This window comes from Sarcophilus harrisii, chromosome 2, assembly GCF_902635505.1.
Source record: "Sarcophilus harrisii chromosome 2, mSarHar1.11, whole genome shotgun sequence".
Lineage (NCBI taxonomy): Eukaryota > Metazoa > Chordata > Mammalia > Dasyuromorphia > Dasyuridae > Sarcophilus > Sarcophilus harrisii.
In genome coordinates, this window is record NC_045427.1 from 37,693,912 (window position 1) to 37,715,146 (window position 21,235).

Sequence of the window (21,235 nt, forward strand, 5' to 3'; positions counted from 1 at the left end):
GAGTTAAAACCCCTCCTGGTTGGTTAATAATCTAGCCATGGGAGATGATGAAATATTTTCAATGTATTAGAAAATTATAGAAAAATTTATGGGCATGCACCTACCCTTGATCTGAACTCTTTTTCAATATTTTACACACTCATAAGACACCTAGTTTATTAAATATAGTAAAAATGTCAGGAAAATTGTTAAGCCTTCCCTAATTGGTCAGCTTTTGTCCCAATCTCTTCCCAGGAACCTTCTCCAATTTGTCCTTCAAGTTTGTCTTTCAAGGATTCCAAGGGACTCTGGGCTCCCTAAAGCCTGTAGAAAAGGCTGAGTGGGAAGAAAGCTAAGGAAAAGGGAATAAGTGGCCTCTGGACAGGGTCTGGATTCTAGACAATGTTCTAGATTCTGGATTGGCGAGTGAAAGCAAGGAGAGTAGCACGGGAGATGCCTTACTTTGTCTGGATTCAGTAACCACTACAGGTTTTCCAAAGCTGCCATTTCCTCTTAGCCACCAGACCAGTCTCACACTTCTGGGTTCTATTCCTGACCAACCCAGAAGAAGGCAGAAGCCCCTGCTGCCAGTGGCTCAGAACCTGACTCCCAAAGCTCATTGCTGGCCCCTGTCATGGTGGGCAAGATGTCTCAATGCAGCTCCTGCCATCCTCTCTGCTTCCTGCTCACCTCAGAGAACACAGAAAAGTCCAGACCCATGGACCTGACCACACACCTGCTCCTTCTGGGTCCTCTGGGGTGGCACTTGCCTTCTGGCTATGTCCCAGGCTCCTAGGAAAGGAAAATGAGGATCATCAGAAACACAACTCCTGGGTCCATGAGGAAAATTGTAATCCAGACAGATGAGAGAACGGGTCATAGACACTACTTAGATGACTTTTAGTGAATTGTGTGGCTCTTTCTGATTTCATTTTTTTCCCAAATAGAGCTTCTGTCTAATTGCCACTTCTTTTCTTTCCTTAATATTTGTAAAGTCACTGACATTATTAACAATTAACTGCTGCAATTTTTATCTAAAAAAGATATACATGTTATCAGGAAATTTTATCCTAGTTACCTTTTAAAATTGCAAATTTTAATCCACTTCTTTGGGAGGGGGGAAGCCTTATCAGAGTATAAAAAACACCTGAGCAATTTCTTCAGCATGTGAAAAATTATATTTTTCTTCAAGCTTGGTTAATTTAGAAAGGGTCTGGTAGAAATTCATCACTTTCAGAGATTCAATTAAGGAAGGATTTTTTAAAAAGCAGAGTACTCACAGATAGTGTGATCCTAGGTTTGGCATCCCTCCACTTTCTAGGAGATGGTAAATACCTGGAAAAAATCAAAGGAAAGCAGTCCTTCCACAACTGTGACCTTGTGACTGCAGCACTATGAACTTGACAGATTGGCCAACCATGGACTGCTGGTTAGATTAAGCCCTGGGAAGCTCACTGCTGGTGGGCAATTGTAGTCACCTTTTCCAGATCCTCATCCACCATTTATGCCCAACAACTGTAGGTGTCCCCCAAGGCTCTGTCTTGGACATTCTTCTCTCTATAGCCTTTGATCGGCTTCCATGGGTCTAACTATCATCTCTGTAGAGAACTCTCAGCTATAGGGGTCCGGCCCTGTTTCCTCTGCTGAGTTCTAGTCACACTTCCAATGACCTAGTAGACATTTTGTTGTTACTATTTACCGTTAGATATAGGCTGTCCTCTAGGTGCCTTAAAATCGGCACGTCTAAAACATCATCTTTTGCCCCAAATCTATCCTTCTTTCCCATCGCAGCTAAGGGTACCTTCCAGTCACCTGATTTTGCAATCATGATGTCATCTCCAGTTTGTCATTCTCACTTACTTTACATGGTCAATCGACGGCCAAACTTGGAAATCAGCAAATGATACAAATTAGGATTTTATTCTACTCATTCCATTGAATGTCTAGACTTAAGAAAACAATGGGGAAAATATGAATGCACTTAAAAGTGTTATTACATCCTGGCCCCCACCCACCTGGAAAGGCAGTAGTGAAACGTTTATCATTGTATCCCTGAACCTCAGAGACACAGTTGGTTGCATTAGTGAGTTCTCAAGTGTTTCGGAATTTGTTTTACAGTGTTGCTGTCCTTGTATACATTGTTCTGCTCGCTTTACTTTGCATCAGCTCATATTAGTCAGAATTCTCTGAAATCCTCTCTTTTGTTACTTAATAGGTACACAATGGTATTCCATTACATGCATGTAACACCAATCATTTAATCATTTATACAATTGACCAAGGGGCAATCTAAGGTTCTGGAAGTTTCTTTTTCATCTCCTTCCCTCCCTTTACTCCCTCTTTAGGAAGTTCAATTTGATTATAGTTAACCCTTCCTGGTATTATCTTTCTTCCTTCTCCAAACAATACAGTATACTTTATTTTCTGTTTAACTTGATGTATTCTGATAATAAATTCTTTGTGTGTTTTCAAATCTTCTTTGTTCATTTTGCATAAGAGTGAGGTTCATCTAATTCATGCACTCTCCATCCCTTTTTCCATGATTGAATATTTTTCTTCTTGTGTAACCCAATTATGAGAAAAAGCAAAAACCTTCTCTTTGTTGCTATATAGATATAGCATTCCTTCTGTTCTCCTTTTATGTTTCCTTAAAACTCTCAGAAAAGAGGCAATCCACCTTTAAGATCTTGGTTTTTCTTATTAGCTCCCTCCATAAATTTTTTAAATTTAATTTAATTATTTATTATTTATACTATTTATAATTTTTTAAATTTAATTTAATCATTTATTTAAAGCTCCAGAGACTTTTTTATTCTCTTTTTTTCAGTTCCAAAATCTCTCCCCCTTCCTACCCAGTGAGAAGGCAAGGAAAACAAAACCCAGTACAAATAGATAAATGTCTTTATTAGTCATGTTCCCCCCCCCCCAAAAAAAAAAAGAAGGAAAAAAAAATACCCTTCAGTCTGCAATCTGAATCCATCACTTTACTATCAGAATAGATAGTATGTTTCATCATGAAGCCTTTGGAATTGTGGTGGGTCATTGTGTTGATCAGAATCTTTCAAAGTTGGTTATTTTTTTTACAGTATTGCTCTTACTGTTTACATTTCTCCGCCAGGTCTGCTCATTCTCTTTTACATTCATTCTTTTTTCCCCCAGGTTTTTCTGAAACCATCCTCTTCCTCATTTCTTATAGCACAACAGTGTTCCATTCATGTAGCATAGTTTGTTCAGCTATTCCCCACCTGATGGGCATTCTCTCAGTTTCTAATTCTTTGCCACCATATAAAGAACTGCCACCAATATTTTTGTATCTTTTGGTCCTTTTCCTCTTATTTGATCTTCTTTGGGCATATCCCTAGTAGCTAGTACTGCTGGATCAAAGTGTTGTCACAGTTTGGTTGCCATTTGAGCTTACTTCCAAGTGACTTTCCAGAATGGTGGGACTAATTCATAGCTGCGTCAGTATATTAGACTATATCCTCCTCAGCATTGATCATTTTCTACTTTTGTCATCTTAATGTAATGAATGTGAGGTGGTATTTCAGAATTGTTTTAATTTATATTTCCCTCATTATTAGTGATTTAGAATGCGGTTTTGCATTACTTGTTAATTCTTTTGGTTTCTTCCTCTGAAAACGTCTATTCATTTAATTTGACCATTTATTAATTGGTACCCCAACATGCGCGAAGACATTAAGGTTTGAAGGGAGATTTGTTCTTTTTATCCCCATTGGACTGTTAGTTCCTTCTAATTACTTGAATAAATTTAACTTTTTAGATTGTTTTTAATCCTTGTTATTGTATTTCAAAGTTTCTAATTTTTTTTCCTTTATCAGAAGTGCTTTAAAGTCTGCCTGAAAATCATCAGTAGTGCATTAAAGATTTTTTCCCATCTTTGCTCCCTCATGTAAAAGTATATACCAAGCTTTTTGATTGTTAAGTCTATATCTTGTGTTTCAAGATCTCCTCCTATTACTAATACAAACTTCTAGGACTTGTATAATGCTGACTTTGGTGCCTTGCTTTAAGAACTACTTCTCTTTGGATGCTTGAAGTATTTTTTCTTTGTCATAGTTCTGGAGTTTGACTATGATATTCCTGGGAATTCCTTGTTCCCAGGAACAAGGAGGAGGTTGGTGGATTTTTTTTCTGTCTTAATTTTACCCAGTGGTTGTAATAGAACTAAGCAGCTTTCATTTATCATTTCCTTCCTTCCTTCCTTCCTTCCTAACTTCTTTCCTTCCTTCCTTCCTAACTTCTTTCCTTCCTTCCTTCCTTCCTTCCTTCCTTCCTTCCTTCCTTCCTTCCTTCCTTCCTTCCTTCCTTCCTTCCTTCCTTCCTTCCTTCCTTCCTTCCTTCTCTCTCTCTCTTTCCTTCCTTATTTGCTGAGGCAATTGCCCAGGGTCACACAGCTAGGAAGTGTTACATGTCTGAGACCAGATTTGAACTCATGTCCTCCCGACTTCAAGGCTGGTGCTGTATCCTCTGTGCTACTTAGCTGGCATTTATGATTTCTTAAAACATGATGTCTAGACTTATATGTAAAATGTATGTATTTTTACATTTTTTACACTTACCTAAGTACGTGTGTCTGTGTGTGTGTGTGTGTGTGTGTGTGTGTATTACATCTTTTAGGGAGTTCTGTGATTCCTAGATTGTCTTAAATTGACCTTTTCTACATATTTATGATAGCAGATGTTTTACATTGTCTTCTATTTTTCAATCTTCTGATTTTGTTCTAATATATTACTTCATTTCTCATGGAATCAGTGTTAGGGAATTTGTTACTTGAATAAGGTTTATCACTTTCAATTCTAAACTACTTATGCTTCACTTCTTTTTTTTAAAGATCTTATTTCATTATTTATCATTTAATTAATTTTTTTTTCCTCTAGATATTCAGGTCCTTTTTGTGGAAAGACCATTTTTCCCCTTTTTCCTATGAGTGTCTTTTTGTTTTTAACTGTTATAGAGTTAATCTCTTCTTTGGAGGGATTGCTAGATCTACCAATATTTTTACACTAATTGATGTTTTCTTTGATTTATTCATATTTCTTGTTTTAGTTATTAAATTGGGGTTTTGTGGCAGGACCAGCCTCCTTTCCCTGCTGGACTTTTGGGTTGGATGATCAGCTCTCCTTGGTTTTCCTTTAGGTCACCTGGGTTCCTTCACCCACCTCCACTTCCCCTGGTTAGGTCTCCCTCAATCTCTGAGATTCAGAATAGTGGATCTTTGGGACCTTCTTTGATACCTCATTACAGACTATTGGGAGATTGAGAGCCCTTTTTGCCTGGGTGTCCCAATCTAAGTGCTGCAGTGCCCTTGATGTGTGCTGCTAGTACCTACCTTATTGTCCTAAGGCTTCTGCCTGGCCTTGTGCAATTCTGAGGTGGAGTAATTTACTTTAATTTCTCATTGGATTTCCTTATCACACAGTCTTGGTGTGAACTTCAGAGTTTTGCTGGAGTAGTTACAAGGGAGTTAAGTGGTCTGCCTCTGTTCAGGTGGCTATCAACCAAAAGTCAAAAATCAGAATATTCTAGTTCCTTTATTTTCTCCTTCCTCTCAAGAAATCTCTCTCTCTCTCTCTCTCTCTCTCTCTCTCTCTCTCATAGCCTTTTATTTACAGGTTATATGTATGGGTAACTTTACAGCATTGACAATTGCCAAACCTCTTGTTCCGATTTTCCCCCTCCTTCCCCTACCCTCTCCCCCAGACGGCAGGATGACCAGTAGATGTTAAATATAATCTCAAGAAATCTCATTTCTCTATATTCTTTCTAATTTTTAATCCTTTGAATATCTTTTCCTACCCCCATGATCAACTAATTGTTTATCCATGCTAATGGAGAGGGGCAAAATTTTAGATAATTTCTATTTGGTTTAGGAATTTGTTCTCCAATATTTTAACAAGATGAAATATGAATAATCATCCTGTTGGTAGTCAAGAGCTGACTGCACGTTTTCAAAGTAATCTGCATTTTTTCCCTAGATAAGCTAAGAAAATAAATCAAAATGGCAAGTGGCAAGCTTCAAACACATGTGGGTCAAACAAAGTTGGTCCGAATGCTCAAAGGATTCCAAGGCAGCAGGATCCTGGCACCAAAGCTGGTCTCAGAAGAGGAAGCCAACAAAATGGTAAAGTCTACTCACTCTTGGGATCACATGGAATGTAGATTTCCAAGAGAATCATCTGACATGTTTTTGTTGTTCTTTAGCTTTTTCAGAGTGTAAATTAAGAATTAGTTCACCAATTAATATTCAATAACATGGCAGGTGGTTGGGGAAAAGAAGTGACTTTGGAAAAATATATGAATCTCTTAAACTCTCAGAAGTTCCTGAAAACCTAAGAATAAAGAAGACTATAAAGAAGTTTGGAATACCCCAATTTATCAGCTGAAATGAAAATATACAAAAAGCTGGGGTTTGTTAACTCTTTAAGTCACATTGAGCGGCTAGTTATTTGGGATGGATAATAATAAAATAATAGGAAACATTTTGATTTTCAGGAGAACTCAAAATTCACGAGAGAGTGCAAACTCTGGAAAATGCATGCCTCTTTTTTGATTTTTAATTATATTTTCATTTTTATGATTCTAAAAATGAACCTAATATTTGAAAAAAACTATGGTTCAGGGAGCATGGATCATTTTATTTTTTGCTTGTTTTGTGGTATATTCTAATAAAATTAAGAAAAAAGAAGAACCAGCTTTATCTGGTCTTCTTAATGGTATCTTCTCAAAATAACCCCTGAACTTAATACCCCCCCAAGAGATGCTAAAAAATGGGTTCTTTCTCTTGAAGTTATATTAACCCAGATTCCAATCTAATATTGAAAAGCCTGTCCTGGGGTTTTGCAGGAGTCAGTGTTGAAAACTGTGCATATATTTTGAAAATAAAAAGCTTTTAAAAAAAGAAAAAAAGAAAAGTCTGTCCTGGTGTATAATTTTTTTAAAAAGCTATAATGGAAAGATATCCCAATGCACTTATGGTAGATTCGGGCACTAACATGAAATTTTGAAGGGAAATAAACTCTTGGGGAATACATTGATTTTCGCTCAAAGCAAAATAGATCAGATAAATAATGTACTTTTTAACATTTAAAAAAAACATTCTGTCAGATAATTTGTCTTACTTTTAGCAATTATGGATATGCATTCAACAAATATTATTAATGCTCACTCTGTGTCCGACAATAGGACACAATGATGAGGTTTAGATTTGGGGTACCCAAATGAAATTAGGGTTTCTGGTGGTCAGGGAGTTAAATAAGATTTGGTGGCAGCACAAGGGTAAGGAGTTTTAGGGAACTCCCTTCTAGTGGCACAAGATCCTCTAAAGGAATTTACAGACCCAAAAACCTAGATTGATAAAAGAGGTTTATTATGGGGATTGGAAGTAAGGTTCTTGTTAAGGAAATAGGTGAGGATAAAGAGAAGAGGACACTGAAAACAGTATTCCAGTGGACAGAGACCTTTGCGTGCCAAGTGTAGGGCTGGCATGTTTAGAACCTCTGCAAAGAGAGGGTTTTAGTCTGGCTCTTTTATAATAGGGGGCTTTGGCTACAAGCTGAAGGGGGCTCAGGGGTGGAGTTCCAGGTTGGCTCCTCACTGGGTTTCAGCTAGGACTAGAATTTGAATTGAATTCATTGGGTTTCAGGACTGAGCTGACCCCACCCAGATACCAAAGATGAAACTGTTTGTGCTGGGGGTGGAGTCCCCTCACTGAGGCAGAGTTGAAGGAGGTTTTCTCCTTTAAGGACTTTCAGAGCTTTGGGGCCCCCCCTTCAACAATGATAGTTCTAACATAGTCCTTGCCCTCAAGAAACTTTTCATCTACTACTATCTATTCCAGTGCTCTTTTCCAGCAGGCTGAAAGCCTAAAGGGTCTCTGTGGAACAATTAGCAAAACCAGCTGGACATAAGGACATATCCAGTCATGAACCATGAGTCACTTTGGGGTGGGAAAGGCAGGATTATCTATCGCCATATCAAAGGAGTTCTGTCACAAGGCAGCAGAGGTAATAAACGATCATAGAGGCAAGCTTAGGCTAAACCAGTCAATACTCAACAATAATGGAAAGAGTGGACCGCAGGATCCAAAGCCAGAGTTCTGATTTGTCCAGTTTGTCCCCAGAGGTCAGGATTAAGACCAGTGGTTAAAGTTACAGTGAGGGGGATTTGGGGTTAACATAAAGAAAAGCTTCCTAGTAATTAAAATTGTCCAGAAATGGGTTGGGTGCCTTGGACATTTCCCGGTACATGACAGGTCTCCAAGTAGAGGTTGGATGACCACTTGTTGGGATGTTATAGAAGGGAGTCATGCTTTTGGTAGAGTCCGCACTGGAAAACTGACAGCACAAGGACTCAGTGATTCCACACCTTAGCAGTTTCAGGTTTTATTCTCTTCCATTCAATAAACTAAGCCCTTCTTCTTGATGCTATTCACTTTTCTCATGTCTTTTCTAAGCCTTTTGCAGTTCTTTATGAAGAACTGTTCTGTGTAAACATTGTTGTCGTTGTTTGATCCTGTCTGACTCTTCTACCCCATTTGGAATTTTCTTGGCAGAGATACCGAAGGGGTCTGCCATTTCCTTCTCCAACTGGGGCAGGTAGGGTGAAGTGACTACACAGCTAGTACCTGTCTGAGGTCAGGATTGAACTCCGGGAGAAGAGTCTTCCTGGCTCTAGGCCCAGGGCTCTGTGAATTTCACAAAATCCTAAGCGCTGAAGATGGAAAGATGAAACTCTTTATAGACTTTGCCCTTTGGGGCTGGTGGGCTAGCCCCAGCCCCATCTTCACTCCCCCCTCTTTCAGTTGCAGTTTCTACTGTAGACAAGCCCCAGAAATAATAATTACAAAACAAATAGTGATTATAAGCATGGATTTTTTATTGTTTCTGTCTGAGAGAAGCTATGTTAATTTGGTTATTTTCATTCTAATGATGGACTCTGTTTTTTATTGTTTTTAGTTGTTCAGCAATTGTTTATTATTGTTTTGTGTGAGCAGGCCCTGGGGGTGCAAAGAAAGGCAAAAATAGTCCCTGCCCTGAAGGAACTCCTATTCTAAAGAGGGGGAAACATGAAAATAACTTTGTATGCAGGGTATATTGTACAATGGAAGCCAGTCTCAGTGGTGGAGAATATTGCTGCTTGTTTAATTAATTTAATGTAAATGTTATGTTAAGTGTACATTAGAGAAGGGGCCTGGACCAATAATGTCTTTTCATGGGCGATCAGATAATATCTAAACTTTTAGGGAGAACTTTAAAAAATCACACACATACTTGAATAACAGAACAAACTTAGCCTTTCCTTTTTGGTCTATTCACTTTTCTCATGTCTTTTTAAAGCCTTTTTGCAGTTCTTTATGGGGTTAGAAGCAGAGGGGAGTCCCGAGCATGTGGCTTTCCCTTCATAATCACAATTAAATTTTAAGAGGGAAAATAAAAGAAAAAGATCACACATGCCACTTCATATTACCCTGCAAGGAGCTCCTAAGTGCAGAAGCACTCTCTTTTGTATAATTTATTTTAAATATTTCATTAGAAGAATGTGGTGGAGTCCTAAGTCAGTCCTGATGGCTGCAGACAAATGATTCGTGGGCATGAACAAGAAAAACCTTTCTCAGGGTGGTCCTTGGTGGCTCCTTCAGAACCTCTTATTTTTAATTCCAGCCCAGCCCCTCCGAATTCCTGAAGGAAATGTCCCTCTCCACAGAAGAGCGCCTGTCTTCGACTCGAGTGATGTGCCGGCCACAGATCACCGAGCTTTTGGATATGGGAGAAACCACTCATCAAAAGGTAGCTCACCATTTTTCAAGGATGCCATCCTTTTTCCTTTTTTCCTGTCTTGTTTTTTGATTTCTACTTTAAAATATCAAAATATCTTGAGAGCAAAACTTAACCCCTTGATTTAAATGTATTTTTTTGGAGGAGGTGCTCAGGATCACCCAGGCTGGGCTGAATTTGAACTCCTGTCCTCCTGAGTCCAGGGCCAGTGTCCCCTCCACTGCCTCACCTAATTTCCTTTCAAATTCACTTTTATGGAGGTGTCTGGACTCTAAGTGACATTGTTATTTATTTGCAGTTTCAGGAGCCAGGTGGAATACTAGAATAATCATGCCCAATGAAGTAGTCTTATCTGAGAAAAGGGTGATTTCTCAAGACCAAGAGAAAAGAAGTATTTGTTCCTTTCTCCTCAGTCTGGTTTCCAAGTCCAAACCAAAGCTTTGGAGCGCTCAAAAACAGTGATTTTTAATACTTTTTCAAACCCCAGTAAAATTGTGTTGCCTTCAATCATAGAAAAAGCCAGCTTTCAATCTCTATGAGTGAAACCTGGCATTTACACAGTTCTGTGTGTGGCAGAAATTCAAATACCTGTGGAATGAAATGTTGTGCTTTGAATAATTTGTCTTTGATCTCGTGAGAATATTGCTCACATTTGTGCTCATATAGAGCACCTTTCCTCAGAGGACCCTAAAACAGTATGCACATGCAATCTCTCATCTCACAACTGGATCTGGAGGGATATGGAGTATGCTCTGCCTTCCCCCGCCCTGTCTACTCTCCCCCAGCCTAAAATTGGAGAAGTCAGGACTAAACCTGATGACAGCTAAGGTCCCTTGGATGAAAGGAGCTTGGACATTACATCCATAACAGACTTGGGGAATGTGGCTGACACAGAAATGCATTGTGGGCAGGGACTGCAGAGTCTCTACTTGGAAGGTTTTCAGAATGCCGTTGAATTCAAATCTGATTGCTCCCAGTGGTATCACCTGTCCTGGGAGTGAGGCAGCGGGGTGACTAGAGTGCCAGGCCTGGGGGCTGCAAGGCTCCAGCAAGCTACACCATGTGTCAGCGCCAGTGTCTTGGCTGGAAGAACGGGGACTCATAGCAGCTCCCACCTCACAGGGAGATGTTGGTCAAGTGCCTAGCATATAGTAGGTGCTATACAAATGCTGGCTGGTATTGGAGATGTTGGGCGTGCATCTTTGCTTGCCAAGAAGGGTGGTTTGGGGGGCATCTGAAGTCCTCTTTAACCATATGATCTGCCCTTGGCTCAATTCACCCTGAGTTTTCTGGGTCCTACTGTTCCTGCTTTCTGGTTCCTGAACATACTTTTATCTATCTAGATTAGAGTTTTATGTCATCTTTTTTGTTGATTTATTCTGAGTTCTCACTCTTGTATGATTTTGTCCCTTATTAGTCTCAATTTCCTCCCAAAATTTCTGATTTCTAGCATTCATTTCTTGAATTCCAGCCTAAAATAGGAATTGATTGCTGGGTATCTCTTTGAATGTTATCTTAAATGCCCATATCCACAATGAAATCTTTTCTGTTTTCCTGTATCCCTGTTTTTTTCTCCACACATCCCCCTTTCTCTTGTGGGCAGCCCGCCTGGCTCCCAGCTCTAGACCACTCTTGTCCTTCAAGCCCCGCCTGCCAAATCTCCAACCACCTTTCAAAAGCCAGATGTTATTCTCCCCCACTTTCTGTGACTCCTGTGTGACTCTGGCCTGGACCATCTCAGACTCTGTGTCCTTAGCATCCATTCTCACCCCTTTCCCACCTGCCTTCAGACAGGCCCCCAAAGACTCTTCCCAAGGTGAAGGCCTGAATGTGTCCCAAAGGCTCTGCTGCACCCCTGATAAGACGCCTGGGACGGGCAGGCCTCTGTGGCTGGGCGTGTCCACCGTTACTTCAGATGAATTCTCAGGTGAACTCTGCATGGCCCCAGATGCTAACCCAGTTGCCCACAGAGAACAGAGGAACAACATGAGGATGTGATTAAGGTCTTGGAAGAACTTTGGAATCAGTTGTATGATGTGAGAGATGCTGCCCCACAGATGTGCCGCGAGGCAGAATGGCAGTAGCCCAGACACACGAGGCGCACAGATCCCAGAGGTTCATGTGGACCGTTTGTGCCCGATCTGTGGCAGAGTCTTCCGAGCTCCTCAGGCTCTGAGTGCCATGGGCGGGCCATTGACCCCAGGACTGCTCTTAGAGAAAAGGGACAGCACCAAGTCATGTTCAGTTCTCACAGTGTCCTCTTGGTCCCCTCCTTTTCCCTTGGCCTCCATGAGTTACTTTCTAAAGGGTGAAGAATAAAGGTGAAGGGGAGCTGGAATCGTGATGGGGATGCTGTGGGGTGGCCAGGGTACAAGTGGGTCAGCCTGAAGAGGAAGGAGCTGGGAGCTCCTAGTGCCTAGCTAAGTGTACCTAGCAGGTGCCTCATGAAAGTTGGCCTGGCCTGGCCTGGAGACTCAAGGTCTCCTCTATGAGCCCTTCTCCAGCCTTTCCTCAAAATCCCATTATCTCTGAGTATATATATATATATTTTCAGTTTAACCTTTAAATAATATATATTTTCTCCCTGTTTACCTTTCTCTGCTTCTCTTGAGTCCTGTGTTTATAGATTTTAGTTCTGGTTTTTTCAATAGAAATGATTGAAAGTCTTCTATTATTATTTTTTCAACAAATAAAAATTATTTGACTTCCTTCCTAGTCCCCCTTCAACTGAAAAAGAGAAACAATCTTATGTAACAAAATACATAGTCAAGGCAAGTTTCCGGCCCAACTGTGTCAAAGAATTGGCATCTCAGCCTCCCCCGAGTCCATCCCTCTTTGGCAGGGGATAGGCAGCTTGCTCTTCCTTTCACCCTCTAAGCATGCATGTTGTGTTCCCCCAGTACAAACTGAATTTCCCGAGAACTAGGGCCTCACACTATAACTTACATGGAGAAGGTGCTTAATTAAGGTTTCTGGTGGGAAGTGTTTGGATGCATCTCTTCACAGTGACCAAATGCCCAGGGATAGGCCCCTGACTCCACAGCAAAAGGAGGCAAAGATACCTTCCTGTTCCTGTCCTGAAGAAAGCTGTTTCCAACAGCTGCAGAAAGAGAAAACCTTTGCATGATGAAGTTGCCCCAATGCTGTTTCCAACTGCTGCAGAAAGACAACTCTTTTGTAAAATGAAGTTGTCCCAATCTTGTTTCCAATTGCTGCAGAAAGAGAACTCTTTTGCAAAATGAAGTTGCCCCAATGTTGTTTCCAGCTGTTACAGAAAGTTTTTGCAAAACGCTGTTTCCAACTGCTGCAGATAGAGAAAGCCTTTGTAGAATGAAATTGCCCCAATGCCATTTCCAACTGCTGCATAAAAGAATGCCTTTGCAAGAAGAAGTTGCGCCGATGCTGTTTCCAACTGCTGCAGATAGAGAAAGTCTTTGTAGAATGAAATTGCCCCAATGCCTTTTCCAACTGCTGCAGAAAAAGAATGCCTTTGCAAGATAAAGTTGTCCCAATGCTGTCTGTAACTGCTGCAGAAAGAGAAAGCTTTTGCAAAATGAAATTGCCCCAATGTCTTTTCCAACTGCTGCAGAAAAAGAATGCCTTTGCAAGATGAAGTTGCCCCAATGCTGTTTCTAACTGCTGCAGAAAAAGAAAGCCTTTTGCGAAATGAAGTTGCCCCAATCTTGTTTCCAATTGCTGCAGAAAAAAACTCTTTTGCAAAATGAAGTTGCCCCAATGCTGTTTTCAACTTCTGCAGAAAAAGAATGCCTTTGAAAGATGAAGTTGCCCCAATGCTGTTTCTAACTGCTGCAGAAAAAGAAAGCCTTTGCAAAATGAAGTTGCCCCAATCTTGTTTCCAATTGCTGCAGAAAAAAACTCTTTTGCAAAATGAAGTTGCCCCAATGCTGTTTTCAACTGCTGCAGAAAAAGAATGCCTTTGCAAGATAAAGTTGCCCCAGTGCTGTCTGTAACTGCTGCAGAAAGAGAAAGCTTTTGCAAAATGAAATTGCTCCAATGCCTTTTCCAACTGCTGCAGAAAAAGAATGCCTTTGCAAGATGAAGTTGCCCCAATGGTGTTTCCAACTGCTGCAGAAAAAGAGCCTTTGTGAAATGAAGTTGCCCCAATGCTGTCTGCAACTGCTTCAGAAAGAAAAAGTTTTTGCAAAACAAAGTTATCCCAATCTTGTTAACAATTGCTGCAGAAAGAGAACTCTTTTGCAAAATGAAGTTGCCCCAATGCTGTTTCCAACTGCTGCAGATAGAGAAAGACTTTGCAGAATGAAGTTGCCCTAGTACAGTTTCCCAATGAATAAGAAAAGCCATTTTGTTTTTAGTCAACTCTTAGGCATCATGTGGGCAGAAGGAGGAAAACAAAACCTTCTTTCAAGCACATCCTCTTCATGCCTCTAATTTAAAAACTGGATTGTGCAAGGAGGAAATGGATACACAGCTGAGCCACAGCATATATTATCTTTTGTGGGCTGAATCTAGGAGCAGTGTTGGGAGAAGGGGAAATACAAAAGAAGACAGGACTCCTATTGTTGCAGTGTTTATAGCTTAGCATATTTCTCAGGGTCTATTATCTGAGCAGTCTTCACATTATTTGCCCTAAAGAAAAGACAATATTATATCTATTTGAACATATAAGGAAGATGTTTATAAAATGACTTTTGGGTGTGGATGTAGCATGGACCCTTGGGGCTTTTCAACCCTATAATGAAGCTCATTTCTCAGAATCACGTTCATAAATGCAGATAAGAGAAAATACAGGATGACAAAGGAATCCAATTAGATTGAAATACCATTATCTAAATAGAGATATAAAAATCTCACAGACCCCAGTTTCAGAGCCACTCCTCTAAAGGCTTAATTAGCCCCAAACCACTTAAGCTAAAAGTTATTTCTCACAATGACTTAATACCATATTCTAGACCAGAGGTCCTCAAACTATGAGCTGTGGGCCAGATGCAGCAGCTGAGGAGGTTTATTCCCCTCACCCAGGGCTGTGAAGTTTCTTTATTTAAAGGCTCACAAAACAAAGTTTTTGTTTTTACTATAGTCCGGCCTTCCAACAGTCTGAGGGACAGTGAATGGGCCCCCTATTTAAAAAGTTTGAGGATCCCTGTATCTAGAGGATGATTATTACATAGCTATGGGTGGACTTGATTCACACGTGTCCCAGCCATTTTTATTGGGCACATTTTGAAGTCAGGACTACTTAGAAAGGAATTCTGAGGCTGTTAGAAGAGACAAAGACCTTGGGTCAGTGAAGGCCTTTGGGAAATTAAGACTTTCCCCCATGCTAATGCACAAGATAGAGATCAGTGCTTGGATTTCTTTAAAGCATTAGCATGACCCAGATGCCCATTTGGAATCTTGGTGAAAAGCAGGGGAAAAAAGCATGAATTTGTGGAGAAGGATGTTAGGTGATGTGATGGGTAAAACAGCGGCCCTAGAGTCAGGAGGGTTCAGATGTTACTGACTTGTTATCCCGGTGACTCTGGTCAAGTCGTTTTACCCCGAGCGCCTCCAAGACCTCCAGCCACCCATACGATGTCACCTTTGGGTGAATGGCTCTGCCTTCTCTCCACTGTGGCTGCTTTGCCAGAACCCTCAGGGCTACTGTCGGCAGTAAATCAGAGCTTTCCGAATCGGAAACCATCACAATTAAAGTTTGTAGAAAACCCGGGCCCATAATGCTCGCCAATTTGTCCTAGTTTGATCAGACTGGAGGTCTCCAGCAGATCCTCACATGGCTGGTCTGTCTTCTCCCCACCTGCACTAGGGGCACAGGAAGCAGCCGTTGGAGGGACTGGGGATGGATGGCCCACAGAAGAGGAGACCTGGGGAGCAGGGCTGTCCAGAGAGGCTTAGACTTCTTCTCAGCCCCAGGACACAGAGGGACAATTTTCATAATGATCAGGGTTTTTGTTGTTTAGTCATTTTCACTCATGTCTGACTCTTCATGACCCCATTTGGGATTTTCTTGGCAGACATTAGAGACAATGTTTGCCATTTTCTTTTCCACCTCATTTTACAGATGAGGAAACTGAGGCAGACAGGAAAACTGACCTGCCCAGGGTCACCCAGCCAGAAAGTGTCTGAGGCTGGATTTGCACTCAGGGAGAGGAGTCTTCCTGACTACAGGCCCAGCACTCTATCCACTGCACCCCCTGGCTGCCCCCTGATAATCAGAACTATGAACAAATGCAGTGGCTGACTTCACTAGAGCCCTGTGAGGGGAGGCTGCACTGGCCACTTGTCATGGATGCTCCAGAGGAGATTATTATTCAGAACTGAGAAATACTAAGTGGTCTCCAAAGGTCGGTCCTGCCCCGAGACCCTGGGAAGTGGGGAAGCAATAAACAGCCTCAGATCCTTCCTTCTCACTGGCCCTTTAAAACGCATGCACACACAATATACATCTCATCCATGTATACATCCATATACATACATCACACACATACACAATCTCATCCATATATACAGACACAAATACAGTCACAATACACAATCTTATTCATGTGTACACATACACTGTATACATGTACACAGTATACATATCTGTAATAGGGATGGTATGGAGGCTTTCTTGGGGGGGGGAACTAACTTCCCTTTTTACTGGGAACGCTTTAGATTGTGGGTTCTCCACCCAGCCACCTTGTGAGATGCTTTTGGTTTCCATGGTCTGTCCTGTTGCCTTAGCAACTGTTGTTGCTTCTGGAAGAGGAGAGCCAAGGCAAGGACCTTTTGCTTCCCCTCATCTTGAAGGCTCCTGCATCAGCTTCTATGGGGCCCGGCAGAAGGCGGCTCCATGCTCTCTCTTGCCTTGTTTTTGGAACATGGCCGTCATAAGTCTTGCTCACCCACAACCTGCCTGCTGCCCTGGAACTGGACATGGGGAAGAGAGAGATTTTCTTCACTCTCTTAGCCTTCTTGAATTGGAAAAAAGTTTTCCAGCAGTCTCTTTTAGTTAGGGATTCACTTGTTCTTATCCTTCTGCATTAATGTATTGATTTTTAAGGCAGTAAGTTTACTTGCTAGTTCTCACTATTAGTGATGATAGTGTTAGGCTGGCCCTCTGTTAGCAGATGTCATCCTTGAAGGTGTCCCAGAAGTTAAACCCGAGCTCTTTGCAGCCCTCCTCATGGTAAGGCCGTGATCCTGGCTTCCTCAAGTATGGCAGGGCCTTTCAAGGTGGGATGATCTGGTGATGGGCTGGGGTTTTTGGTACTTTTTGGTACCAAGCACAATCTCATTAAGATTGGAGCAGCTCATCGCCAGGTAAACTAGAGGGTAGAACGATGGTCCAGGTCCACTTACTAAGTTGGAGAGGGGTCGTGATGAAGGCTAATCTCTATTAGCGGGACCCACAGTTTGCAAACCTCACTTTCTTAAAGTATTGGTTATAGGTTAAGTGTTGGAATAGATCAACAGTTTTTTCCTTGCCCTGTGATTTGTAGGGGAATCTTAACCATTTTGAGGTACTTTTAATTTTTCAGTTCTCAACAGTTGATCTGGATCAGACCTTATTCCAGCCCTTCCCATCGGAGATTGTATTTCAGAACTATGATGCCTGTGAAGTCTTAGAAGTACCACTGATTCTTAGGAACAATGACAAAGTAAGTTCTCTCACTTAAGCATCTCAGTCTTTCCAGCACATGTAATAAAAATTGAAAACAGATCCAATTATACTTGGAAGTATGAGAAATAAATGTTTTTATGAGTATTAAAGCAGGGGAATCTAGTGCCTTTAAACTTATAATTTAAAGCCTTAAATATTTAAGACTGCTTGGGTTGGTGTTATTTTTTACAACTATAGAGGAATAATTGAAAGAGTTTATATAAAAATGCAAATTGGAGAATCCTTATGTTTCATTGAAAGTTTCAAAGTATATTCAGTGGATCGTGGACAAAGTAAAGTAAGACACTATTAAGTTCTGCAAAATCTAATATTTTTATGAAAAAAAACCATTTCTATCCTTAGATCTCTTACTTGAATCTCCCTCACTTTTAAATAGTCTTCAAACTTTGTTTCTAAGCAGGAGCTCATCTCATATGTCTGTAAAGGTGTATATATATATATATATATTTCTATATACATATATATATATATATAATTTTGGCAAATTTGGCAAAATTATTTCAATATGATTGGCTCCTTTTGTAACCGTATGCATTTTACTGTACACATTTGAAAATAGGTTTCCAAGAAAGGGTCCATAGGTTTCATCTGACTTCCAAGGAGGCCTGGTCTGTAGCTAGCTAGTCAAAGAAGGCTGTACTGTGTGTGTTAGACATCCGGGGGTTAGTCTAGCCCTCACCTTCTCTTTGTTTCTTGGAAAAGTGCTTCCTTCCCAAGCTTACTTTGTCTTCTTCAGAGTCAAATTAGACAGTATTTCAAAAGCAAATATTAAATGTCCCTGGGCTCTGCATGACACCTGGAAGAAACGCTACAAAGAATAGAACAAGGTCAGTGTGAAGAACAAGGTAGCGTGAAAAATGATGGAGTGAAAAAAAAAAAGCATCCGAGAGATGCAAAAATTTAGGTGTCAAGGCAGATGGGAACATTTGTAAGATCCTAAGAGCACTGGGCGAGGAGAGAAGGAATTTATATATAAGGAGATGAGAGAACAAAATGAAGACTACACAAAAAGCCAGGAACGTCAAGAAGATTTGCAGACATTTCCGGTGCAATAATTCATGAAAGGAGTCAGTGAGGTCTCTCAGAGATCAATGGGGTAATTTAGTGGCAGAAAAGGTAGACTCGGCAGAAAAGAGTAGATTTAATTCTTGGCTGCAGTGTTAGCAAGGGAGGATAATGGGGCTAAGACTAAAAGAGCAACTTGGAGAGAAAAAAATGCTTCAAGGAGCTCAGGGTCACATTTATAAGCAGTATTTACACCACAAAATTCAAGTAAAAATTCCAGTAAAAAGATCTCTTTTTGGTGTTTGCCAGCTATTTCAGTTTCTGTTAAGTATATGACTTCATAATTATTTATACAGGCTTTACATTTAAGAACATATCTACATTTCTTTATCCATCATAAATATCTATTCTATCTGTTATCTACCTACCCATGCATCTAAATATGTATCTATTTACCTATCCATTCATTTATCTATCTGCCTATTTGTCTATATCTATCCATTCATCCATCCATCCATCCATCCCTCCCTTTCTTTCTTTCTCTATCTGTATGTCTGTCTTTTTATCTATCCTGTCTATCTATCCATCCATCCATATATCTATCCATCCCTCTCTTATCTATTTATCCTATCTGTCTATCTTTCTATCCACCCATCTTTTATCTATGTTTGTTTATCTATTCTATCTGTCTGTCTGTTTATCTATCTATCCATCTTTTATCTCTCTTTCTATCCATCTATCCATCTGTCTTTTGTCTGTCCATCTGTCCATTCATCCATCTGTCTGTCTATCTGTCTTTTACCTTGAGCTAATTTATACCCCTGCCTTGTGTATCCTAAGAGATGGTGAAAAAGGGAACTAACACATTTTAATTTGTTAAGTTTGTAGTTGAGAATTAGGATTTCTAAGTTCCAGAAATAGCTATTTGACCTCGAGCCAATCTGCCCTCCTTTGGTCCTTGGTTTCCTTCTCTGAAAAAAGGCAAAGATTGCTCTATATGATCTCTACAACCCAGTCCCCAGCCCTAAGCAGAATCTTTTCAAAGAATCAAAGGGTACAACAAAGTTTGGATCTGCCATCTTCCCACTGGTGTCCCAGTAGCATCACCACACTAGCTCAGGGTCAGGTCTCCACTGGGAGCCAGAGCCAGACTGTAAATGCACTTGTCATTCTATACGAGGTCCAGTAAAGAAACCACACAATTCCTGAGGGGCACTTCGGGACCACTTAATGAAAGGACAAAAGGACTTCCTGTCCTGCTTAGGGGTAGGGACAGGGAAGGAGGGCCGGCCAAGACCAAAAGACCTCACCTCCTCTCTTCTCTCAGATGGCTCCTCTTCAGGGAGGGCCACCCCCACTCCAACCTCAGGAAAAAGTGCTTGACAATTTTTAGATGATCCCTGGATTGTGCATGTTTACTTGACCTCAATAAACTCTCCTTCCCAATGTGATAGAATTTCAGCACCATTAGTTTACAGCCTGTAATCCAGAGTGATCGTTTGAGAGAGACTGCTTAGGCATTTTATCACTCACTTTAGAGGTTGTTCTGTTGCTGTTGTTCACTTGTTTCAGTCCTGTCTCACTCTCCATGACCCCATTTGGTCTTTTCTTGGCAGAGACTCTTCCCATGGATAATAGTCTCTATTTAGCTGACTAGAGTTGGGATTGCGACACAAGCCTATCCATTGTTCCCTGTATTCCTAAAATACTTCCACAGTCAAAGGTAATAGCCAATCATGAGCATGATTTGTAGACCTGACCCTTTGGACTTATTATTTTTTCTGATGTCTATCCCAAAAATTTGTGAATGGGTGACTCTTAGCCCTGACCAGAAGCCCACAAAATGAGGTTTTTGGAGACAGACCTGAACAACCTTGCTCATTATATGTCAGAAAGCCATTGACTATTAGAGCTGGAAGAAATCATAGAATTCGTCTCGATCTCCCATGAGAAAAACAGATGCCTAGGGATATCATGTTAGTTGTCTGAGAGTCACATAGCTGGTAAGGGATATGTCAAGCCTGGAAATTTACCTGGGAACTGACTGAGTCAAGACAAAGAGGGTCCTCTGAAGTCACCCCATTCTCATACTCTTTCAAGCCTTATTTTCTATTCATTTTCTCCTATTTCTCAGAGATGCTCCATTTGCTCATAATCATCTATATTTTCTTTGCAGATTCCAAGATTGGTGAAAATTGTTGAGGAAAGTTCCCCTTACTTCAAAGTCATCAGCCCCAATGATATTTGTAATAAAGTAGCCCCAGGGGTGCCATCTACATTCCGGATCCTCTTCACTCCAGAAGAGAACAAGGTAAGCTGTTCCAGTCATTCAGGAAACTGGTGCTTTTGTGATTAGATCATTCCTACCAGGAGAAGGCAAAGGGGAAAATAATAGCATTTATAGAGTGCTTTAATATTTGCAAAATACTTGATGAATGTTGTCACCTTTGGTCTTTATAGCAGTTGTATGACCTGGGTCTATTATTATCTTCATTTTATAAATAAGGATATTAAATGACTTAGCTATAATCATACAGTCAATATATTTTTCAGACAGGATTTGATTTCATTCATTCCTGACTCCAAGTGCAGCATGTTGTCCACTGAGCCGTCTAGCTCCCTTTAAAGTAGAAACCAATGTGAGTTTTAAAGACTATTTTTTTAAATTAGGAAATTTATTTATTCATTAGATTTTTATTTTCAAATTGTAGTTTTCAACATTCACCTTGCAAAACCTTGTGTTCCAATTTTTTCTCCCCCCCTTCCCCTCACCTTCTAGACAGCAAGTAATTCAATATGTGTTAAACATGTG

The 21,235-nt window shown here is 40.6% G+C and overlaps 1 protein-coding gene across 1 annotated transcript in view; it reads left to right on the forward strand.

Moving 5' to 3' along the window:
• HYDIN (HYDIN axonemal central pair apparatus protein) overlaps positions 1 to 21,235 on the forward strand; it is a 404,272-nt gene that overhangs the window by 38,523 nt on the left and 344,514 nt on the right. Inside the window, exons 2-5 of the mRNA XM_031949959.1 lie at positions 5,976 to 6,121; positions 9,660 to 9,785; positions 17,276 to 17,395; positions 20,600 to 20,734. Coding sequence (XP_031805819.1) covers positions 5,999 to 6,121; positions 9,660 to 9,785; positions 17,276 to 17,395; positions 20,600 to 20,734 — 504 coding nt within the window. The 5' untranslated portion in view covers positions 5,976 to 5,998. The remainder of the gene's footprint in view (positions 1 to 5,975; positions 6,122 to 9,659; positions 9,786 to 17,275; positions 17,396 to 20,599; positions 20,735 to 21,235) is intronic.